Genomic DNA, 22,806 nt, shown 5'->3' on the forward strand with positions numbered 1-22,806 from the left:
GTTTTTGAATATATATATATTTTAAATATTATTTTTGGGTGGATATTATTTATGTAATTTAGAAATTGATTTAGTTGTCTGGATGTTTCAGAAAGGAAAGCAAGTTTATATAATTTACAAATCGATACCGAAAGTATATTTTTACCACTTATTTTGAGTTGAAAATTTTATTTTTTATATAGGACATGAAAATATCTGACATTAGGCCCACTTCTCGCAGATATTTTCATGTCTTATATAGAAAATAAAATTTTCAACTCAATAAATTACCGCTAAAAATATACTTTTGGTATCGATTTGTAGAAAACATACGATGCTTGCCTTTCTGGAACATCCAGGCAACTAAATCAATTTCTAAATATACTTAAATAATATCCACCCAAAAATAAAATTCGAATTGGAAAAGGAAACAAATAATCACATAACATTCTTAGACCCCAGCAAACAACTTTCAATATCACAGTCGAACCAAAAACTTGCTTTTAACGTGTTTAGAGATTTCAGCATTTCGATCAATGATTCACACATAGCTTTCACCTTTACCATTATCCAAAGTAAACCGCGAAACCGAAATAGAACCATATATATAAAACCAATAGCTGCAAACAATCGGTTCAAACATGCAATTATAGAAAATTTAGTTAAACAGAAAATATCAAAAATCAAATATACCCCATCATAAAAAACTGAAAAACCAAAAAATTAATTTCTCTCTCGTACTTTGGTGATATGAATGATAATAAATGAAATATCATCGTTGTAATTTAAAGCAAAAGATTCGATTCAACCCCAAACACAAGTAAATCAGGAGTTTTTATGAGTTAACATGTTCAACTTGCAATATGAAATATATAGGACAAACAGGTCGACGTTAATTAAAAACTAGATTTAACGAATATCGAATAGATTTTAACAAAAATAAGTGTCTCTCCACCTTTGCATAGATAATAATCACCCTTTCCCCACAATTGACTACATGAAAATTATACATGTAGAACAAAAGGCAGGAGACTCAACTATTTAGAATCCACTGAAATTTATAAGTTATTCAACAGAAATAGTTTTTAAATTATGAATGAACAAACAGAACTGTGTTATTCTAAAATATTCAAATAATACCTGAAATTTGCTTAACAGTCAAAAATGTTTCCTGCCTACGGAGTTTTATAGCCATTTCTTGATTTTTTCTATTACTTTTTTGTACCTGATTTCACATAAATACTCTGTACAATTTGTAGAACCTTCAATTTCTCAAGATAAACTTGAAATAAGTTCCAAACTCCGCAGGTACACAATATAATCTTCAAATTGTTAATTAATATCCAATTTTATTGGTAATAAAAATAAAATATGTTTTGAATACGGTATTTAATATAGGATCCCCTATTTTGCCCAAATTCTGAGGAAACTGCGAATTATTGAATATTTTAGTAAGTATAAGTTACCAACTTCAGACTTCAATTTTTATGGGTATCCTTGAATTAAACATGCTCTAAACGAATAATTTATTTTTTCGAGGAACAATTACATATTATTATGGAATTAGGGCCAACAGTTTTTGACAAGATTTAATTTCTTGACACATAACAAAAAAAAAACAATTCATAGCCTTGAAGTAACAAAACTTCATAATAATATTTATTTACATATGTACTACATCACATTGTACACTATAAATATTCACTGTCAATAATTTTCACGGTTTGTCATAAAAATTCAATCAGGTTTAAAAAACAAATTACATACACAAACATTTTAAAACTCTTTTAGGCTGTATATTGTGTTCTGCAGCAATAATTCCTTTACTTTTTTATCGAAACTTTGTTCATTTAATCTTTTGATGTCATCAAGCAATTTATTATAAAATACAAATAATACAAAGGGTAGATACAGATATGGCATATTTAATTGAATTTAGTATATTCGAGATATTTAATTGTATGCTGATGCTTGACTAGATACCTACAGCTCCCAAACAAATGATTTAATTTTTCAAGAAACAATGAATTACATATTATGGTATCGGGGCCTACAGTTTTTGACAAGATTTCATTCCTTAACACCTGACAAAAAAAAACAATTCACAGCTAGTTGTTATTTTGAACTAAAACAGAGTTAAATTTTATCATAATATACCTACATATAATTCTGATATTGTTTTGTTCTATTGACTTTTCTCGATTAATGTTTCAGTATAACAAGTTTTCATTCAATGAATACAAAATCATAACATTACACTAACCTATAACCAGAATCAAGAATAGATAGCCAATCAAAAATGAACAAACTAAAAACTTCTTACAATACTTTTGAAATGATATTTGAATAATCAATGCATCATAATGGAACATATGTACCCAACTTACTTAATATATAAAAAATTTTTGATTCTTTTTTTTTGTGACCATATTCTATTTCAAAAATTGAATAAGAAATTTTCTTTAAAATCCGGACAGGACCGATTCTGAGTTCTTCTAATGTTTTCCTATTGATTTTGTTACTATTTTCAACATATACCAAGTCACCAAATTCAAAAATATAGGCTCTCTATTGAGGACGTCTACTAATCTCTCCACAAAATTACACTGGATCTTTCACTGACTGCCATCCTCCAGACAAATTTGTAAAGCAAAACAATTCCGAACAAGTTTGATCATATGACAGGTATCTAAAAAACGAAAATCTCATTTTTTGTGATGGGATCTATGAAGCTAGTTTTCAGATCAGAATGATTAGTGTAATCTGCGCCCAACTTCTCTGCCATTGAAAAATTTGTTACAGTGCCATCGAATGTAATTGATGTAACTGTGATTCCACTCTCATTGATGAATTCAAGGCATTTTTTTCAATAATTTTAATTTTTCCACTGCAGATAATCCATTCAATAAGAAGTATCCAACAGGCATTTTCCATGAACCATTAATGCAGACTTACATAAAATCTAATACTTTTATTGGTTCTGGTAAAGTATCTGAGTCACTTCTCTGGTGTCAAGAAATCACTGCTTGACAAATCGCCAAAATAGCTCCTCTTTCTGTAATGAATAAAATTTAGTCAACTCTTATACTTCAATATGCATATGATGAGATGATTCATATTATTAAATAACATTGTGGAATTTTTTTTTTCAATCATGAAGCTTCCTGAAATACCTACCTTTTTTTTCTTGGAACATTTTGGGATGATGGTTCAACAAAAATTGTCTTAGAAAGTTCGTTTTCACACTCTGAGGCTGTAAGAGTAACTGAAGATGAAGCAGTATGAGTTGCTGAAGATGATGATGAGCTTTTAGACAGAGCTTCAACATCAAACTGGTTACTTGCCACTCCAAACAACCTAAAAATAGCAAGTAAATAAAAAATTATCCAGAAGCAATTGATCAAAGCAATTGTTTGAGGTTAAATGGTTAAGATGTGGAAGCAAAAAATTTTAATTTTTGTCTCAAGAACTCACATTGTCTCTGTAGTTGGGCTGATACGACTATCTTCTTGTTCGGATACTGTGTCTGAACTGAAAAATATTTCCGAAACATTAAAAATAATATATATCGATACTAATAGTAGAATGAATATAAAGACTCAGTAACACCATTATAAAATCAAGTATGTTTAAAATAGTTACTATTTATATTATATTATTATCACAATAAATTATATATATATATATTCTTTTGAGATAGAGCAATACAACAAATTATCAACATCAAACAACAAAACATATTGTGTAGATGTAATCTCAGTATTAGCAGAGGAATATTTTTTTTTTAAATCATATTACCTTTCATTTGAAATCTCGAATATGTTGTATGATAAGGTAATGGGACAACATCTGGCTTGAGGAATTTTCCATTTGGCCTTATTTCAATATCGTCTGGATTGAAATGGTTCGAACAAATAAATACCAACTTCTTAGTGAAATTAACGCTTTCAAATCCAAGGAGCGAAGCCCAAATTCCTCTCTTTTCGGTATCAGATGGAAATCTGAAATGAATATTCAATCACATTATTCTAATTCTACATAATTTTATCTACCTACGTCACTGGAATATATGACATTTTTTTACTTACTTATGAAAAGATAAATCCGGATGGGAAATCTTACTTTTCTTACAAATTTCACACTGACGAATCATATTTAAATATATATTCAACTAAATTCAGCCTAAAACGCTCAAATCACGAAATAAATATTAAAGCACACAAATTTATTTCCTTAAATCTCCTTGAATATCTCAGGACTCGTGCTGACAACAATGCAACAAATGTGACAGACCACGTGAAAGAAACCTGCCATCTTGACAATTTGCCTATATAAAATAAGAACAGTGTTGCCGCACTTCCCCAGACGCCGAATCATTCAAGGGTTGCGTTCTTAAATTTACTCCGAATAAGCCGTGATACTCGAAGAGCATACTCGGAGGAAGGAATAGTACGTTTGTGAATGCTTTTGAGTAATCATAGTTTACTCGGAGTAAGTTTAAGAACGCATAGACATGAACTGCGGACGAAGTTTTGAACCGAAACATCAGCCCAAATGATAAATCTGGCAACAGTGCTTTCCCCCAGCGAAATAGACCAGATTACAGTCGGCCAGTACAAATAGTGGACTAGTGAATGTTGGCCTCACTTTCAAATGTAAACAATCAGGTCTCTTTTGATACGTCTATGGTGAAGAGTTTTCATTCGTTTTAGGAGCTACCGAAAACGAATTGAATACGCACCCAACCGAATCGAACCGTATAAGTGTGAAACGAGTCTTATAAGGCTGTTTTCGGTTGGGACCAAGAATATACATACAGGTTATTTATGAGAAGATCATGAACTTGGATAGCTGAAATTCATCACAACAATAGATTTTCAAATTACAAATTTTACTTTTTATTATTTCAATCAATTCTACCTATAAAAATAGGAAGTGTTTATCAAACAACCTAAAATAAACATTTCAAGAGTTATCGAGAAAGAAATGAAGATAAACCGTAATTTCTGAGTGGAACTAGTCTGTGAATCACCCTGTATATAACGGAAAGGATCCAGTGTGTGATGGTTATTTTTGATCAACGTTAGTTGAGTTATCAATTTTCTTGAAAGAAGTTCATGATATTCCCTTCTTTCTACTTAGTCTGTTTTATTGATATATCATGACACGAACAGGTAGGTTTTATGAATCCCCACATAATTTGGCAATCGTGACAGGACACTAGAACAAAAATGGACAAACTGATAACAGCAATAGATGTTCATAGAACCTCTTTTACGAAAATTCATGATGCCGTTTTCGATGCAATGCAGTCCTCCTAATCTGATTTGATCGGAGTTCGAAGAAAACTTCATACCCTTCAACTGGAAATCGATATCCTAATGGAACTGGAAAATAAAATGCTAGAAGCAATGCTCGATTCTTATAGTGGTGTTGTAGACGTTGATAAGGAGGTGAAGAATGCTGATCAATATGTAATGCGATTCAACGTGCTTAAAATCTGAGCACAAAATCTGCTCCGTTCTCCATCTGAGGTAACAACTAATACTTCCGGTGAAAAAGTTAGCTCCTCGAAAAATAAAACTTGCTACTCCGAGTTTCGACCAACAAAAAATTAAAGAAGTTGAAGAATTGGAACCAATTCCGAGAGCAAACGGTTTGTTGAATACTAAACTATTCAAATATATTTTTTTTCGGCAACCGTCCGGGAAGTGAGCACTTCCCTGAGAAAATAGTATTTCCCGGCCTAGTCCGGAAAGTACGTACTTCCCGGACTAGGCCGGAAAAGAATCATAGAATCCATAGCACCGAGATAACGGCTGACAGTTCATATGAAATTAGTTGTCAAAATTTGCATGTTTTTTTATCGCAATCGCAATAAAATATGGAAAGTAGCAGCGATAGTGTTATTTTACATGATTGCCGAAAACATATTGTACGCAACACGCACACTCACAGAATTCCTCGCTTACGCTCGTCCTGGAATTTTGTCTATTCGTCCAAAAAAACCCTATTTTCCGGACTTGTTACGTAAATTACTATTCTCGGCAGCCGTCCGGGAAGTGCTCACTTCCCGGAAGCTTTTTCTCTGAGAAAGTAGCATTTCCCGGCCTAGTACGGAAAGTACGTACTTCCCGGACTAGGCCGGAAAAGAACCACGTCGAGGTTATTTGCTGACAAGGGTGGAAACATCACAAATTTGAAGAGACACGGTGGCTGGAAGTCTACTAATGTGGCTGAAAGATATATAGATAATTCAATTGAAAACAAAATTAAAATTGCCAAGACCATTCAAAAATCATCAGAAGAAAACAATCGATGTGAAACGGAAACTTTGCCGTCTTGATCTGGCTTCAACAAAAGGAATTTAAATATACCAGGCATTTCAAACAAATTGAATCTTTTCGATATTAGTAATTGCTCGAATTTTAATATAAATATAAATAAGAATTAGAATGTTTCTGCTAATGTGTGGTAATTTCTTTTCTGTTCAATTTAAATAAGAATTAAAATGTATATAAAAGAAATGTATCGTCTCATTGATTTGTTATTATATACGCTTGCCGAATAAATATTGTACGCAACACGCCTGAAAATGGTTTTTTTGGCCTTTTTTTTTTTCACAGACTTTTGTCCAAAACTCCCTATTTTCCGGACTTGTTACGTAAATTACTATTGTGAGAAAGAACATCCTAGTAGCGAATGTAACGATTCCGGTTTTATGAGCTACGAAGATCGTAAATATTCGTGTAGTTTAGAAGTTCTCGATCAGCTTATTATAGCGTTATACGTAATGACGTTATGTTCATAAACAAGGTTCATGAATAGAATAACTCTCTGAACTAGGTATCCAGATCACTGACAGGAAATCAGAATGGTTATCCATGGATGAATAAGAAGACGAAAAAGAACTTCCTGCTACAGCAATGGTTACTATCATCCTCATCGCCACTTAGCCAAACTGAGTAGCAGTATAACGAAACTTCAACCATTATTTAAGGCATCTGTCAGAGTGAAAGATTCTCTGAATCAGAGTTTGGAAAAAGATTTGAATTTGATTTGGGTTCTGAACTCTGACAAATTAACGAAAAAAATAATCATTTCTGCTGTGAATCGATCTAATAGGTTTTGCAGCACCTGTGGAGGTTTGTCCCAAACTTGGGATGGAATTCAAACGTATCAAAAGAGAAACAGAACGGTATCCTACACGAACCTTTGGACTTTTTTCATACCGCCCACAATTAGCGTTGAAGATTATTCCACTGCGAAACACTGATTGTCAATGTTTGAACTGAAACAGAGCATCAATGAGAGGCAGAATGACATAATCAGCGACTAATCACGATTCTCTCTAGGTATGCACAATGGCAGTAAAAGGGTAAAGCGCCGCCCTGGAGAAAGATTTGATATTGTGTTTGTTGTTGGGTGGCATTTACATTGATGTAGAAATAGTTTGGTGGTAGCCTATCACTACTTCTGTTTATTCGAGGCACTATGACAGGTTAACTATGTCCTATCAACGGGTTCACTCATCTTAATGACCATTGAGACGTACTTTTTCTGCAAGACAACGCACGTCCCCATATTGTTCGTTGAACCCTGAATTTTCTGCGAGAAGCTAACTTCAACATTTTGCCGAGGCCACCCTGTTCACCGGATTAAATCCCATTAAACATATGTGGAATATGATGGGCAGGGATAGTCCAATTCACAACACCCTCCTCTTCCTTCGACTTTGGTACAATTAATTTAATAAGTTCGAGTTGCTTGGAAAGAATTGTCAAAAGCATACATCGATCATCTTATTTCGTCAATGTCTAGAAGTGTACAAATGTGTATTCAAATTTGGTTCATCACACTAATTACTACTGTATTTTGATTAAATATTGATGAAATCCTCTGAAAATGTTATCGTTTCATTCTTGATGTGATACCAGCCAGGGCCTGCTTTAGCGTTTCTGCCACCCCGGGAAAAACATAAGTGGGCGCCCTTGCAGGTTTGGGGTTTTGTACTGAGCGAAAGTGGAGGGATTTGTGATTGGTGGATTTGTATTAAGAGATTCAGTGTGGAAAACTCCACGCTTTTTTCATACAAAATAATTTAGGGAAGACAAATTTGTTATTCCGTCAATGAACCGCCGGAAGGGAAAATCGAACTGAATGAAATTATAGAATAACAGTATCTAAAAGTAAAATGAATTTCACAATCAGGGCATCAAATATTTAAAGGGCATTTACTATTCACGTGCTTGACTGAATTCTAATGAATAAATTATGTGATGAAATGAGTTCAGGTTTGGTTTACGATCCTCCTACTCAGTTTCGACTTAAACGCTCAAAATTTTCGGTTTTTTACTTTGAGATGATTGAGTAAAACAATCGGATGATGCGAATGAACCATTATTTTTATTCGAATGTGCCCACGCCCAACGCTAGGTGTAACAACAAACCAATAAATCTTGTAGACATTCTTAAGCAGAGATGTTGTGAACATGTGTGAAATTATTCGAAATAAAAAAAACAATTCAATACATTCTTCAAGAAAAAAATTGAAAAATCTTTCCTCCAATATTTGCCGCCCCTCTAGAGCCAGCGGGCTTTGCGGTTTCCGGTTCTTCTGCTGAACGCTTGAATTTTTTGTTTTTTGAGATGATTGAAAAAAAAATCGAATGATGCGGATGAACCATTATTTCATTAAATTCGAATGCACTCACGCAAAACACTAATTAATTTGACAAAATCATGTGTGAAATGTATTCTTTCTGGGTGTCACAACTCACCACCGAGTATATAATACAGGGTAATCCAGAGTTCAACCGTCAAACGTTCAGGATCAGATTTTCCTTTAACTTTGTTGTGGATACATTGGGTGTCATGTGAAAAAATTAGATTTTTATCAACTACGCAAAAAGATAAATCTAAAGGCTGATTTTAATCAAACTTGGAAGGCTCATTGGCGCTGATAAGAAGCTTCTGTTATATCCTTAAAATATTATTATTGGTTCCAATAGCATCCCAGAGGCGAATAAAGTATATGTTAGTAGTATGCCACTATTTTTATTTGTATGATTATTACTTTTTTTTGGACTGCGAACAAACATGCCAAGTCACAAGAAAATAAGTTTATAAGTACTTACTCATTGGAAAACTACACATCTTGTATCTCAAGTTTCAACTCATGTTTAAAGCAAAATAAAATTCAACCAGGAAAACCTTCTACTGGTTACCTGATTTACGGCTTAGTATTGGATCACCCTCTATATAACTCATATCCCATTATATTTTATTACATCAATTTTTCTGTATGGTATATACCGTAATTGAAAAAGAATTAGGCATCAAGTTGAATGAATTATCTATAGATTGCCTTCATTTTGAATCAATCATTCAGGATGAATTCAATATACATAATATAGTAGTAACACTGGTAACACTACTGGATATTGATCGTTTGAAAATCTCGTTCGAAAGAATTCTAAAAATTCCCTTTGGTACCTCTCTTTCTTGCTAAGGCGGAGATGGGGCATCATCTGTCATCCAGTTCAAATTGCTGCCCTTTTTCTGTAAGTTTTCTGAATATATTATGCGAATTTCACGACCGATAAAAAAAAATTGGTTCGGACTTCAGCATTGCAGAGGAAATGACCGCTATAATTTTTCAAATATATAATTTGAAACTATCGTTTATGTATGAAATAAATTATTAGTTTTGTAGGTCGTTCAACATACTAGAACAAGGCGATTTCGAGCCTACATTCTTGAAACGCATTGTGATTTATGTCGAAAAATCGAGAACATAATGTCAAAGTTAATCGGAAGTAAAGGTGATGTTGAAAGTTTTTGCAGTGGGGCAATGTGAATTTTTGTCGAAAGATAACACAATAATAAAAAAAATATTGTTCGAATATTTGATAACTCAAACACGTTAAAAAATTAAATTGTATTTTTAATCTTTATACACTAACTAACTATTTTCAAGTACATATTTCTCGGTTTGTCCTGTCATGTACTCCATTTGAATGAATGAATAAAAATAAATAAGGAACGTTTCAAGACAGAAACAAAAAAGTAATGCTATAATAAATAAATCTCATAAGTTGTTGTATAATCGAGCAAACATCTTTCCATTATACAATTTGAATAATATTCAACGAAACTAACATACATAGATATCACTTATAACTAGTATAATTACATTCATTGTATTAATTTTTAGGTATTGAAGTCTAGATAATGTGATGCTTAAAATCAGGTAAGTGTTTCTTGCCAAAATTATTCAGTGGCGTGGATATAGGTGTACAATGATAGTAGTTTTCCTATTGAAAATCTACACCCCTGACTTTTTCGGGAACATCATTTCATTTCTGAAATCTTCAAGGTTTTACTGAAAAAAAAAGGAAACCTGAATTTTTCCAGACAATATACCTATCTTTTTCCAGATATTCGATTACAAAGCAAACACTATACACAAAAATCTACAAAAATCAATTTTTCGAATTTTCCCTTTAGTGATGAATGAAAATATAAGAATTGGCGTAGTTTATTGTTATGATTTCAGATGACATTTAATTGAAGATTTCAGAAAAAAACAATTGTTAGACATCAAAACAATAAAAAAAATGTGTGCAGAATAGTTTTTGTTCGAGTGTATGATCAATGTTCTTTCTGAAATTTTCGATCAAATGCCATCTGAAAGCATTATAAGGCATTACGTCAATTTAAGTTCATTTATTTAACATTGATGGGAAAATTTGAAAAATTATTTTTAATAGATTTTTGTGTATAGTATATGCTTTCTACTCGATTATCTCGCAAATGGTACTTTCTATGAAAAAAATTCAAGGTACCTTTTTTTTAGTGAAGCTTTTTTGGTTTCAGAAATGAAATAATTTTCTCGAAAAAAAGACAGTGGTGTAGATTTTCAATAGGAAAATGATCATCGCACCCCTATTTCTACGCCATTGAATAATTTTCGCAGGAGATACCAAATTCGAAGCAATGCATTATCGAGACTTCAATACCTGAAAATTGAAATAATGCAAGTAATAATAGTGACTGTTATTTTTGTCAAACTTTAACACCCCGTTTTACGAAAACAAAGCTTGTTAGGATATATGTTTCTCTAATTCTGTGGTTATTCCGTTCATTCTTCCACATCTTGTAGAACAAAATCGTGCGAGAATATATCAGAAACGCACAGTTTTCATGGTTATATTTTATTATTCTATGTTGACACTCCGAACTTTCCGCTACGGCTTTATCTGTCAATTCATCAAATTGCCTTGAAGAAATCAGTTCTGCCAACCAACATTTTTCAATGCAAAAATCACTAAATTATATTTATGGAAATATTTCATTAATTTCAATGAAAATGCAATGAATTAGAGAAAATAATGTATAATACTCGTACAGAAGGCTCATTCTACCACTCGTTCATTCCAAAACTCGCCACTTCGTGGCTCGTTTTTGAATTTTGAACTCGTGGAAGAATATCAATGCCTTCTGCACTTGTATTATAAATAACTATTATGTGAACTTTTTTTCATGAAGAAAGTTCTTTTATCTGACGCCGAAGTTATTAAACTAAAATCTGAACCAGCCTGTATATTCAAACATTCATAACTCCGAATCGCTATGTGCACTGAGTATGTGGTGAAAATTATTGTATTCAGAAACATTGTAGAAATACATGTTTTCAATCATTCCGAATTTCGATTATCAAATTCTAATCATTCAAATATCATCAATTATACCCTAATAAGTAGATACATTGTTTCTGCAATACAGCGTAAAATTTGAAATAGATTAGCCAGCCTTTAGGGTGTCCAACATCGAACTCGCCCTCATAAGGCAGTCAATGGGATAGTTGATTGATACATAATTAATGAGCATTGTGAGATATTGACATATTCGTATAATAATAATTGATGACGCATAAAACCGTTATTGATTGAGTTTCTCACGATACGAAATTTCCGGCAAATTGATTAACAACATCATGTTTGTTTTTAATATTTCTGGAAAGAGTTACCTGAAGCAGCTTATGCCTGATGTTGAACCCGTCGGTACTCACCTGAAAAAAAAATCAAAGTTAGTCATTTATGAATTGCAACGACTTAATCAATATTTCATTACATGGGTGATATTCCTATCATGTATTTTAAACAAAATAATATTGGTCATTTCAAAGACAAAGATTAAATTATCTGAAACAAATAGATGTGGCATTATGCCCCCTCGTCTTATATTTCTAAACTGAGATGCTCTACGATATTTTAATCATCTATCATCTTCCTGAAAATTTTTTATGCATGCGTACGAAATGTGTATCGCTGAAATTCCTATAAAAACATGTCGAAGCCCGAATATACGAGGTGAGCAAATTTAGGTGGTTTAGCACTACACCTTTTGAACCAGATGAGATAAACAAAATTTGATAACCCATTATCGTTCTGTTCATTATCGAGAGAAGTATTCATAATTGGCCACCTTCTTTTGTTTACGAGTTAGAAAATTAGAAAAATGACGATATCGAAAAAAATGTATATCTCGCCTAATATTGATTATGAAGCCCTGAAATTAAAACGTTTTTTTAATGTGAAGCATTACAATTTCCATAACAAATAAAACCTCCTTCCTTTCCGGAAATATTTAATATGATATATAAATTTTTTCAACATTTTCAAATTGATAAATGTTGTTCTTCAAATGTGACCAATCAAAAAAATCTAACGAAGTTCAATCCGGAGATCTAGGTGGACGTCGAATATTTTGGTTCGCAGATTATCATAGATAGGTACCTTGTTGATTTTACGTGTGAAAGTGATATTTTTATGATTAATATAGTTTGAGAAGAAATTTTTATATCACGTTATATATTTTTGCAAAGACAAAAAAATTTAATTGTTATAGAAATTGTTATGGATTACATCTGAATACAACAAAAGTTTATATTATAACAATGAAAAACAAATTATATCACAATGATATGTAGAAGGTTTTTTTGGTGCTTACAGCACCAGTAATAAAGGAGGTATTAGAAATTTACATTTCACGTCATTTGTCCAATTTTCTTTTTAGCATGAAAGCAGTTGAACTTATAAGGTTGCGGCTTTCACCGAATAAATTCTCTCAAAAATCGAGCTCGAAAATGTGCCATTTTTTTTTGCTCAAAGGGGTTCTGAAATCTCCTCACTAGACAACGAATTTGGGACACCTGATACATCGAATATGTGAATAAACAAATTGTGATAAATTGAAAACAATTCAATTGAATTCAATTCAATTTCTTCACTCAAAGAACGGAAAATAATGATTGAAAACTGAACACTCATTTAGAATCTGAAAGAACTCAGATTTTGTGTACATATTTTTGTTGTGGTATGATAACAACAGCTGTTGGTCTATTTATATGTTGAAGCATTCGCTTTCAATGTAATCTTAAGAGTTCCCCAATCCAACAATACATGTGGACAAGTAGTTTGTTTTTCAACATATTTATTTTCGAGAATTTTTTCTCGATATAAAAGGCTGAGGATATTAAAAGCAACATTTGTAAACAGAGGATAAACTTCCATTTATTGACAATCATCGTCATTCGTCATTAATCATTTACTTATGTCTCGATTGAGAGACATTTTCAAGTTTTTTTCACAATATGATCACCATTGTGAATAAATAAATTTAATGCATTGATATAATATTCAAAATGGAAGACCTGATGGCAACTCTCAACACGAGTCGAAGTTGCTGGGAAAATCAATCTCAGCACCAGTGTTGCCGCTGGCATGGCGGGAAATTATGTTAGAACCTTGAATTGACTGATAATATCTTCTTAGACATTATCGGTCATGATTAAATTATCACATTATGAGAACTGAATGAACGATGAGGTAGAAAATTTTGTCTATACACTAACAAATAAAAGTGAATCTAAAGGAAAATCAAAAATACTAAAATATCCAAAAAATATGAAAAAAACCGTCGAGAAGAATTTGACAAAATAATATCATATAAATAAAAAAATTGAATATTCAATATTTCACTCGTTTCATTAAAATTTTTGGGGAACTACCGGGTATCGGGATCTACGTATGTTCACAACATTTCACATATCACAGTAAAAAAAAACAGACAACGTTAAAGTGATCAAGACGTATGAATGAAAATGGGGCAAATGGGTTTAATTCACATTTTCGATCACTAGTGTTCGCTCATATTTGTTAAGAATGCAGCTATATCAAAATCATTATTTATTTTTGGTTGACAGCTAATTTGGTTCTAAATCTATGAATATTTAAACGAGTCCTGGGGGTAATTATTCCCTTCCCCACCCCTGGATTCGCCAATGACTCTTCATTCGCAATATCTAGAATAAGTAATGCTACCTGCTATTGAAAGATCGTGTTTTAATAAGATTTTTTGCTTTCCGTTGAAACATTATGTTGAAAATATGTTGCCATTATCATTATTATGTTCAAAATTGAATAATGTACCAGAATTGAAATTATGTTGAAATCTGATACTAATGTACCTATAGGCAACCCTGCTCAGTTCGACCGATCACTTCTAATTCGTACCATAAGATAAATAAATGAGTCCTCATTCGAAGAAGTAATCCCGTTTTTAAGTTTTTCTACTGAATGTGATACAGTGGAATAATTAGCAAAGTGTGATATTTGCAAAACATGTGATTTCATTGAAATTATCAGTTACGAATTTGAACAGATATCTTCAAAACAAACATCCGACAGTTAAATTTCAATAAAAACATGAATTGAAAAAAGTTTTCAACACAAGAATTCAAATACATAATCCAGTCAGTCAAAATCAGTTCAGTATCTCGGAATTTGAGATACTCAGCTATAAACTCTTATGAACTTGTATTTTGATATCCTAAAAGTTGTCCCAAACATACATATGGAAGGGTTTTCGAGACTTTGGAAGTCAAAGGACAAAAATAGATTTTATGAGTTTTATTATTTATATGTTTGATATGTATGTATCACTCACAACAGAAGATGGACTTCAATGATAGCTGTTGGAATTACTCTTTATTTCGTAGACGGTAATTTGATATTTTGATCAGCTTTACTGAAATGTGCGGTATTCGATGGTTCACACACCAGTGTGAATTTCTTAAATGAACTCAAAAATAGTGTTTGCCATTTCCGATTATACCAATCATTCATAATTCACAATAGAAATATTATGGTTGTTTGTATTATTGAGAAGGAATAGACAAAAAGTTGTCAATTTTTATATTTATATTGAATATCCTTAATCAAGTAGACTCATTAAACCTTTATAATTCCTTATTATACCGTGAGTTCATGTCATCAGGAAGAGAAATACCAAAAAGAGAAAAATTATTTTTTTGGGAGTCTGCAATAAAGTTGGGAGTGGTGAAGGTAAAAAAACTTACAATATTGCCAGCTCTCGAGCAATAATGAATCTACTATGGTGGCAAGAAAATCAATGTATGTATTTATCTTCACTTGAGTACCTTAGTGAAACAAAAATATTGGGCCGTTGCAACGTCTGTCTCTTGCGAAGGTCTATTTACTAAGGCTGGCAACATTTTGTCAGAAGATCTGGTCTGAGTGGCAAAAGAGACCCCTTTTTTAATAACAATTGTAAATTATTGTAATTATTTAACTTTTTTATATATGTATAAGTGTTTGTGTTTTTTCCTAAGACAATAAACTAAACGTTGTAATTTTATTATGGGATACCTAAATTTTATTTTACATTTGTTTCTCCTGTGATATTTTCTGTAGGTACTTACTTATTTCTTTGAATTCATCACCCAATTTTTTCATTTCGTTAATTTTTGAGGATTTATCTGTATATATTTTCTAACCATGGAATAAAAATATATTTTTATTAGTACATTTTTGTGATATTTTCTATATATTCATTCATATACATAACTATTGTTTGACTTTGTTTAAAGCTGAAAGTTTAAAAATTAAACGCATTTCACTTATTTAAATAAGTAGTATTTGAGTTTCTGATATTTCCCCAAATGACTATTAATCAACATTAAAATGTATTCATCATGTGAATTAACCAGTTGTTTTGTTGTATATTAACATCATATTTTTGTTTTGTTGCATATTTGCATCACATCAATGAATGGTATTATATTATTGAGAGATTGTTTTATCTTTGTCCTATCACCTATTTATTGTTTATTTATTTTCCAATCCTGAACGTCGTCGTAATAGCATTCGAATGTGGAGTGCGTTATCAAAGTTTAATTTTTTTTGCATAAAACAAGTGATGCATTTACTGATTTTTCCCAGGATAGTGATTCACTGACTCCTATTCTTGTAGGTTTAATGCGAGAAGGAATTGTGAGGTGGAAGAGTATCTTTGCATAATAATTAATTCCAAATCGAGCTCATAATTTCGATAAAAATCGAAAGATATACAATACGAAGTAGATTGAACCATATTGCCTTAACATTGAAATTGATAACCGGGGACCAATATGACTAACACTAACAAGGTATCATGTTATTGTTGTAATAAACAATACGTCAATCATCAGGTCTTATCATGTGTCCTATGCAGAAACACCTTTTGAGGTTGATGTGCATTTACAATATTTGCAAAATTTTTTTATAGCACAAATCTAAATTATTCATCTGATTTTATTAGTGCATATTCTCATTCGAAGCCGCAATTCAGAATAGCATAATTTAATTTCGGAATAGCAATAATTGATTTGCTGCAAACATATTCAGATTATAACATAAACTACTTCTTCTATTGACAATTGCAAACAGCTAGAAAGCTTGCCCTTTAATTTTTACTGAACCACTATTTATTAAGAAGAAAAAAAGGACTAACAAACAGAAAAAAAATGTATATACGGAACCATTATAAAATTACAGAAACACAAAATTAACAAAAAATTGTGTGTAGTTTCTGAACGCCTTGTTCCTTGCTTTGAATGTTGATAAAGTTAAATTTGTCGAATAATAGGTGAGCGGGTTGAAATAGTTTACGATATTGAAAGAAAAACTGTGCTCGAATAATAGCTGGGAAAGTCGACGTAACCCTAGAATCGAATTATTTCCTAATAGAAAGAACTGACATGTAATCTCATCCGCTGTCTAAGCCATCCAGTTAATCGAAGTTTTGGCGAAAAAGAATGAAAAAAATCTACCATGGATAAATTGCACACAGAATAGTATCCTTGACAATCGTTCACAACTCACAAGGCGCTGCGAACGCTACTGACAGACGCTTCAGATAAATTGCAATCAGTATCGAAACGTAGTTGAAACGTAAAAAGACCATAGACGTGGTGGTTATGCAGGTTTAATTTCTAATTGGCTTTCTGAGTTGTGTGATGATAATTCAAGATGGGTGGGGGGGCTTTAAATATTCTTGCAAACATTTGATGAAAAATAAATATGAACACTTACTACTTTCCACAGATTTGAGTGTTTATATTTATTTTTTACTAAATCAATTGTTACGGTTTGAATTTGAATTTAATTATTTACAGTATTCCTTATAATTTGTTCCTGTGGTTAATGATTTCTGTAACAGGAGGTATGTTGCATTGCCGGTAGATGTCATGTTATAGCGTTAAATTCAAACTTGCATTTAAAACACAAAAAGTAACATCAACACGTTCAGTTTTTTCATTCATTTTTTTGTATCTCGGTTATCATTCAATTTGAGTTCTTTTGAAAATGCATTTCGAATATCGTTCTTTTTCCATCGTAGCCTCTCACAGAGTAACAACGAAATTTTGGCGAGCAGTAGAGTTTAAAGTCGGCATTTTTTGAAATTTATTATGGTAGCTGAATTAATTTTTCTGCTAAGGCAATAATCAATTTAATTTGGATAGCCTAGTCAAATCAAGTATTTATTTTGTGAGCTACAATTGAGTGAAAATCCTCGACAACGAGGATTTTTATTATATGGTAATTTTTTTTCTATTGGACGTATTGGTATCATTCAAGATCTTCACGAAAATTGCGAGTTAATGGTGCATACCTCCTGGGAAAATTGTTCAATTGGTCCTACATTTGTTGCTAGAGATTTTCATACCGTTTCATTTTGAGTCACTTGGTACAGTTGGCTTGGGGAGGAGATTCACCCTAATTTTAAGATAAGTTCCTTCTCATGGTTTTTTTTTTCTTCATTGTTGATTAGATACAATTTTGGATATAATATTAAATTCACCTTTGGCACATTTCCTTTTCTAAATTTTTATTATATTTTCTCATATTAACATTACCAATATTTGAATATTGTAATTTTCACATTATATTCAGTATATTTAATATTCCAGATTTGTATTCGCAGTTCTCAAAGTTTAGTACTCATAATTTCATATTGTCTTATATTTCAACTTATCCAAATTGAGTATCTTTTTTTAAATTTTCTTAATCGTATATTTTTCCAAATTCAACTTCATCCTTATTCTTAGAGATTACATTCCATATTAGCTTGATACTTTAAATTTTTCATCATTCACATTTTGACTGCTTTAACTAGAACTTCATTATCTAAATTACTCATTAGTGTATAATTGTCCTAAGTGCACGGTATTGCAATCTTTCGATTCAGTCTATTAGAACTAAGAATTATATATTTGTAAGAAACTTATTAGATTATAGTTATTGTTATTTCAGATTTAAAAATTTATTTGTGATTAAAAGTACTTAACCCAACCCTGATTAATTAATTGTTTATGACTGATTAATTGTCTCATCAGCAACTTTATAATTGGAATTTATTATCACAGGTTATAATAAAGAAAGTACTACCGTGGCACAATATGAATTTACACCAAGTAAGGACTGAATCAATTAAATTCTTGCAAACATTTCAAAACTTTCGGAAGATATACAGTAATAAAGATTAGTTTTCATCTTCTTGTTCATTCAATAGAAAATTTGGGGAATGATACCTACTACTTTTGAGAAATACTGATCTTAAATCAAGTCCAAGAAAGTTTTAGCTAAGTGGAACGCAGCCGGTGAAATCTGTCAAAAGCGATCAAAATCTCCAACACTAGTTGGCAAGATTATAACATCCGGATTTTATATACCATGCACGATATATTATTGACTATCTTGAAAAGATAAAACCATCAACAGTGACTTTACATCATGTTGTTGGAACGATTAGGTGCTGATATGAACAAAAAACGGCCTCAAATGGCAAAGAGAGAATTGTCTCCCGCCAAAAAAATGGTCCTTGTCACATTGAAAAAATAGTGTATTATCAATGTATCTACCTGGTTTGAGGAAAGCTTAGCAGAATTATTTCGAGCTGCTACCAACAAAATTATGATTGCCAATGTGATTACCAACATATAAATCGGATAGGTACTTGAAGAAGAAGAAGAAGAATGTATCTACGAAATTTTCTATTTTCTTCTAATGACCTAAATGTTTTCAGCGACAGTAGATATTATCTGCGCAAAGCGCCTATTCTAAGTTCATTGAGTTCGTACATGATTGCCTCAATGAAGGTGATCATGTGAAAAGGATTTTCTTAGATAACTAATTTACTATACAGGGTGTTTCCTAAACATGCGGCAAAAATTCAGGGGGTTGTTCCTTGGACTATTCTAAGAATATTTTGTCCTTTGATGATTTTTGAAAAACCTATTTGTTTCGAAGATATAGGGGAAACAAAATTTCAGATAATAACATTTTATTATGAAAAATTACATGAAAATTCAACTCAACCTACAAAAACTGTTGAAAATGACCACCTCTAGCCAGCATACAAGCATCCAATCTTCTCCTCATTGACATCCGAACCCTTTCAAAAAAAAAAAAAAAAAGAGGTTTTTCAAAAATCATCCAAGGACAAAACATGCTTAAAATAGTCCAAGGAACAACCCCCTGAATTTTTGCCGCATGTTTAGGAAACACCCTGTATATCAATAAAACTATATATAGATTATATCAAATAAGATTCAGGGATGTATTTCTTGATTGGATCCTCAGTTGTCTTTCTGATCGCACGACATCTGTCAATTATAACAATTATTCATAAAAAAAAATATTATAATAAATGAGGTGTGCCCCAAGGATGTGTCTTGGGACCACTTTTGTATTTATAATGTAGAAATCATTTTACCGAGCAACGCTTGGATCGTCAGGGATATACACGCAGTGAATATTAATTATGTTTACATTAAGCTGCCTTGCTCAATTTTTTTCTTGTATTGATCCGATTTAGTTCTTATATGCCCCATTTTGTTCGATAACTTTCCATTTTGAAGGTAATATCATTTTGCCTCTCTGTTATGACTGAGACAGTCCATTTTCAAAAGCGTCTGTGTTTTTCACCATCAAAATTGCTCCTCATGGGCAGGAACAGATGGTAATCACTTGGTGCCAAGTCCGGGCTATAAGGTGAATGATAAGAACCACCCAACCAAGCTCCCGGAGCTTCTGGAGAGTCACTTTCAATGTATGTGGTCTGGTGTTGTCCTGATGGAACACAATTCCTCTCCTATTGGCCAAAGCTGGCCGCTTCTGGGTGATTGCTTCCTTCAGATAGTCCAATTGTTGACAGAACAGTTCCGAGTTGATAGTTGTGCTTTAGAGAAGTAGCTCATAGTAGATAATTCCTGCTAATCCCACCAAACACACAGCAAAACCTTTCTGGTCGTCAATCCTAGCTTGGCCACCGTTTCCGCCGACTCACCGCGTTTTCACCATGACCGTTTTCGCTTGACTTAGTAGTAAGTATCCATTCTTCATTATTAGTCAGCAACAGCTTCAGAAATGGGTTCATTTCGTTGCGATTCAGCAGAGAAATAGAATTTCGGTCCATGAGGTTTTTTTCCGTCAACTCGTGTGGTACCCATACATCTAGCTTCTTCTTGAGACCAGCTTTATATAAATAGTTTCAATCGATTTTTTGTGCAGTTTAGCTTTTGAGCGATCGAAATAGTGCTAATATGATGGTCGGACTCGACAAAGTCCATGATTTTATCGATATTGTTGACAATTGGCCATCCAGTGCGTAGAGGATCTTTGACATCGAAATTATCGGAATGGAATCGACGAAACCAAATTTGCGGGTGATTGGCTGTTACAGTATCAGGACCATAAACACTTTTTATATTTTCAGTCGCCTGGATTGCATTTTCGCCTTCATAATTGTGAAATATAACGTAATTTCTCTTTGCTGGTGTTCATCCTTGACACGTGCTCAAACTAAACTGAACAACTGATCACTAGAATGTCACAAAAGTTTTTGTAGAACGAAATCTCATATTTCTAACGCCATCTAGTGAAACCCTATCGAACTCATACAATGCAAGATATAGATAACTAAAGCCATCTTTTGAAAAAATAATGGATTTCCTTTTACTACACCTAATATTCGAAAAAATGGGCAACACTTCTCTTTTAGTCCTTATTAAAATTTCATGATATTGTGTCCCCGTCATACCAAATGAATATTTCCACCCTCTTACTCAGAATAAAAACAATTCAATGATAACATTATTTCAGGAATTTAATTTTATATGCCATCGTTCCGAGTATGCATTATTCGGAGCAGCCCACTTCACCCCATATAGCGTGTTCCGATCTAATAAACCATATTAGTCTGTTTCTCTGTTCCCTGTTGGAAGATAACAATGCACCTAACTGAACTAGTTGTGGATAATGTGTCAGAAGTTCAGAAGGTCGCCAGGTTAATAAAGGTCTCCTTGATATTCAAAAGATAGGTGAACTGATATGCAAATCCCAAGTTAAAATTGTTAAATAGATTCACAGCAACCACTGAAAATGGAAAATAGAAGGAAATTCAATGGTTTAAAGGAGTGTTATTTTTAAACTCGGAAATGGATAAAACAAATACTGAGCATTGATTGACGGTTGTGCTCAAATTATTTATTTATTTATTTATTTAAATTAACGTGTCTCGACAGCTATGGTCATTGACACAAGATCACATTGAAAGTAGTCAATATTACATCAAAAAAGATTTAAATAATAGAGTACAGTTCATTATCTTTGAGAAATTATTGTATATATCAATTGATATATTTTTTGCATCCGACAGGAAAGAAATTGATCAAACTTTTCAAGAGATTTAAACCAGTGAGATCCAAATTGATCTTGAAACCATGAAGATCAAGTTGTGGTAGGCTGAGTTTGAATTCTCAATATCTCGATATCATTTCAGTTAATAGCTGTTTTTTCAAATACGGTAGAGCGGTGTGACTTTGCCGAACTGCCTAATATTTTAAGTTTCACTTTGTTTTCATGAAGTTGGCAACATCTTACAGAAATCACGAATCGGAACCTTTAACCACACTATATACCCACATCTTCGCAGTCGTCTGGCGTACTTTGCTACGGTATGTTATGTGAGCGGGTAATTTTTTAACGTGGGTATATATGTGGAATACTAGGAGATGTGCAGAAAATATGCCAAACGGTACATCGAAATATATTTAGCAACTTATATTTTACATTTATTGAACGTCACGTTAAAAAAACTGAAAACATTTGGTTGATAGGATTTCGACATTTCGGGAAATTTTTCTATTGTGGCCCTTTGGCGGGAGACATTGCCACATACCAAATTTGTTTCACCTGTTTCATTTTGAGGCACAATTATGGGTCGTCGATACAAAAAGAAGTGAATGCAAGGAAATATAGTATATATACGGAAAAAACATTAATCCGAGAAATTAATGCAGTTCGAAATGAAAACATTTCAATACAGACAGCTTCCGAAGTGTACAACATTCTCAAAAGAACTTTTTGGAATAAAATTAACAAAAGATATATGGGCGAACCCGGAGGCATTGGTGCAGTA

At 32.4% G+C, this 22,806-nt stretch overlaps 2 protein-coding genes across 11 annotated transcripts in view; both read right to left on the reverse strand.

Moving 5' to 3' along the window:
• The window catches only part of LOC123680582 (cAMP-specific 3',5'-cyclic phosphodiesterase), a 447,060-nt gene that overhangs the window by 273,745 nt on the left and 150,509 nt on the right, over positions 1-22,806 (reverse strand). The window lies entirely within an intron of this gene.
• On the reverse strand, positions 920-4,667 carry LOC123680583. The gene is made up of 5 exons (XM_045618561.1): positions 4,068-4,667; positions 3,778-3,980; positions 3,454-3,510; positions 3,157-3,336; positions 920-3,034 (listed from the first exon to the last, which is right to left on the reverse strand). The coding sequence occupies exons 1-5, from the start codon at positions 4,130-4,132 to the stop codon at positions 2,991-2,993; spliced, it is 549 nt and encodes a 182-aa protein (XP_045474517.1). The 5' UTR covers positions 4,133-4,667; the 3' UTR covers positions 920-2,990.

This window comes from Harmonia axyridis, chromosome 5 (assembly GCF_914767665.1).
Source record: "Harmonia axyridis chromosome 5, icHarAxyr1.1, whole genome shotgun sequence".
Lineage (NCBI taxonomy): Eukaryota > Metazoa > Arthropoda > Insecta > Coleoptera > Coccinellidae > Harmonia > Harmonia axyridis.

What these genes read in the sequence shown, in the direction of transcription:
- LOC123680583 (XM_045618561.1), bottom strand. Translation starts at nt 4,132, where the DNA reads ATGATTCGTCAGTGTGAAATTTGTAAGAAAAGTAAGATTTCCCATCCG. An exon ending in TTCGAGATTTCAAATGAAAG is followed by an intron (nt 3,511 to 3,777) that starts GTAATATGATTT and finishes AATATTTTTCAG; the next exon opens with TTCAGACACAGTATCCGAAC. An exon ending in AATGTTCCAAGAAAAAAAAG is followed by an intron (nt 3,035 to 3,156) that starts GTAGGTATTTCA and finishes TATTCATTACAG; the next exon opens with AAAGAGGAGCTATTTTGGCG.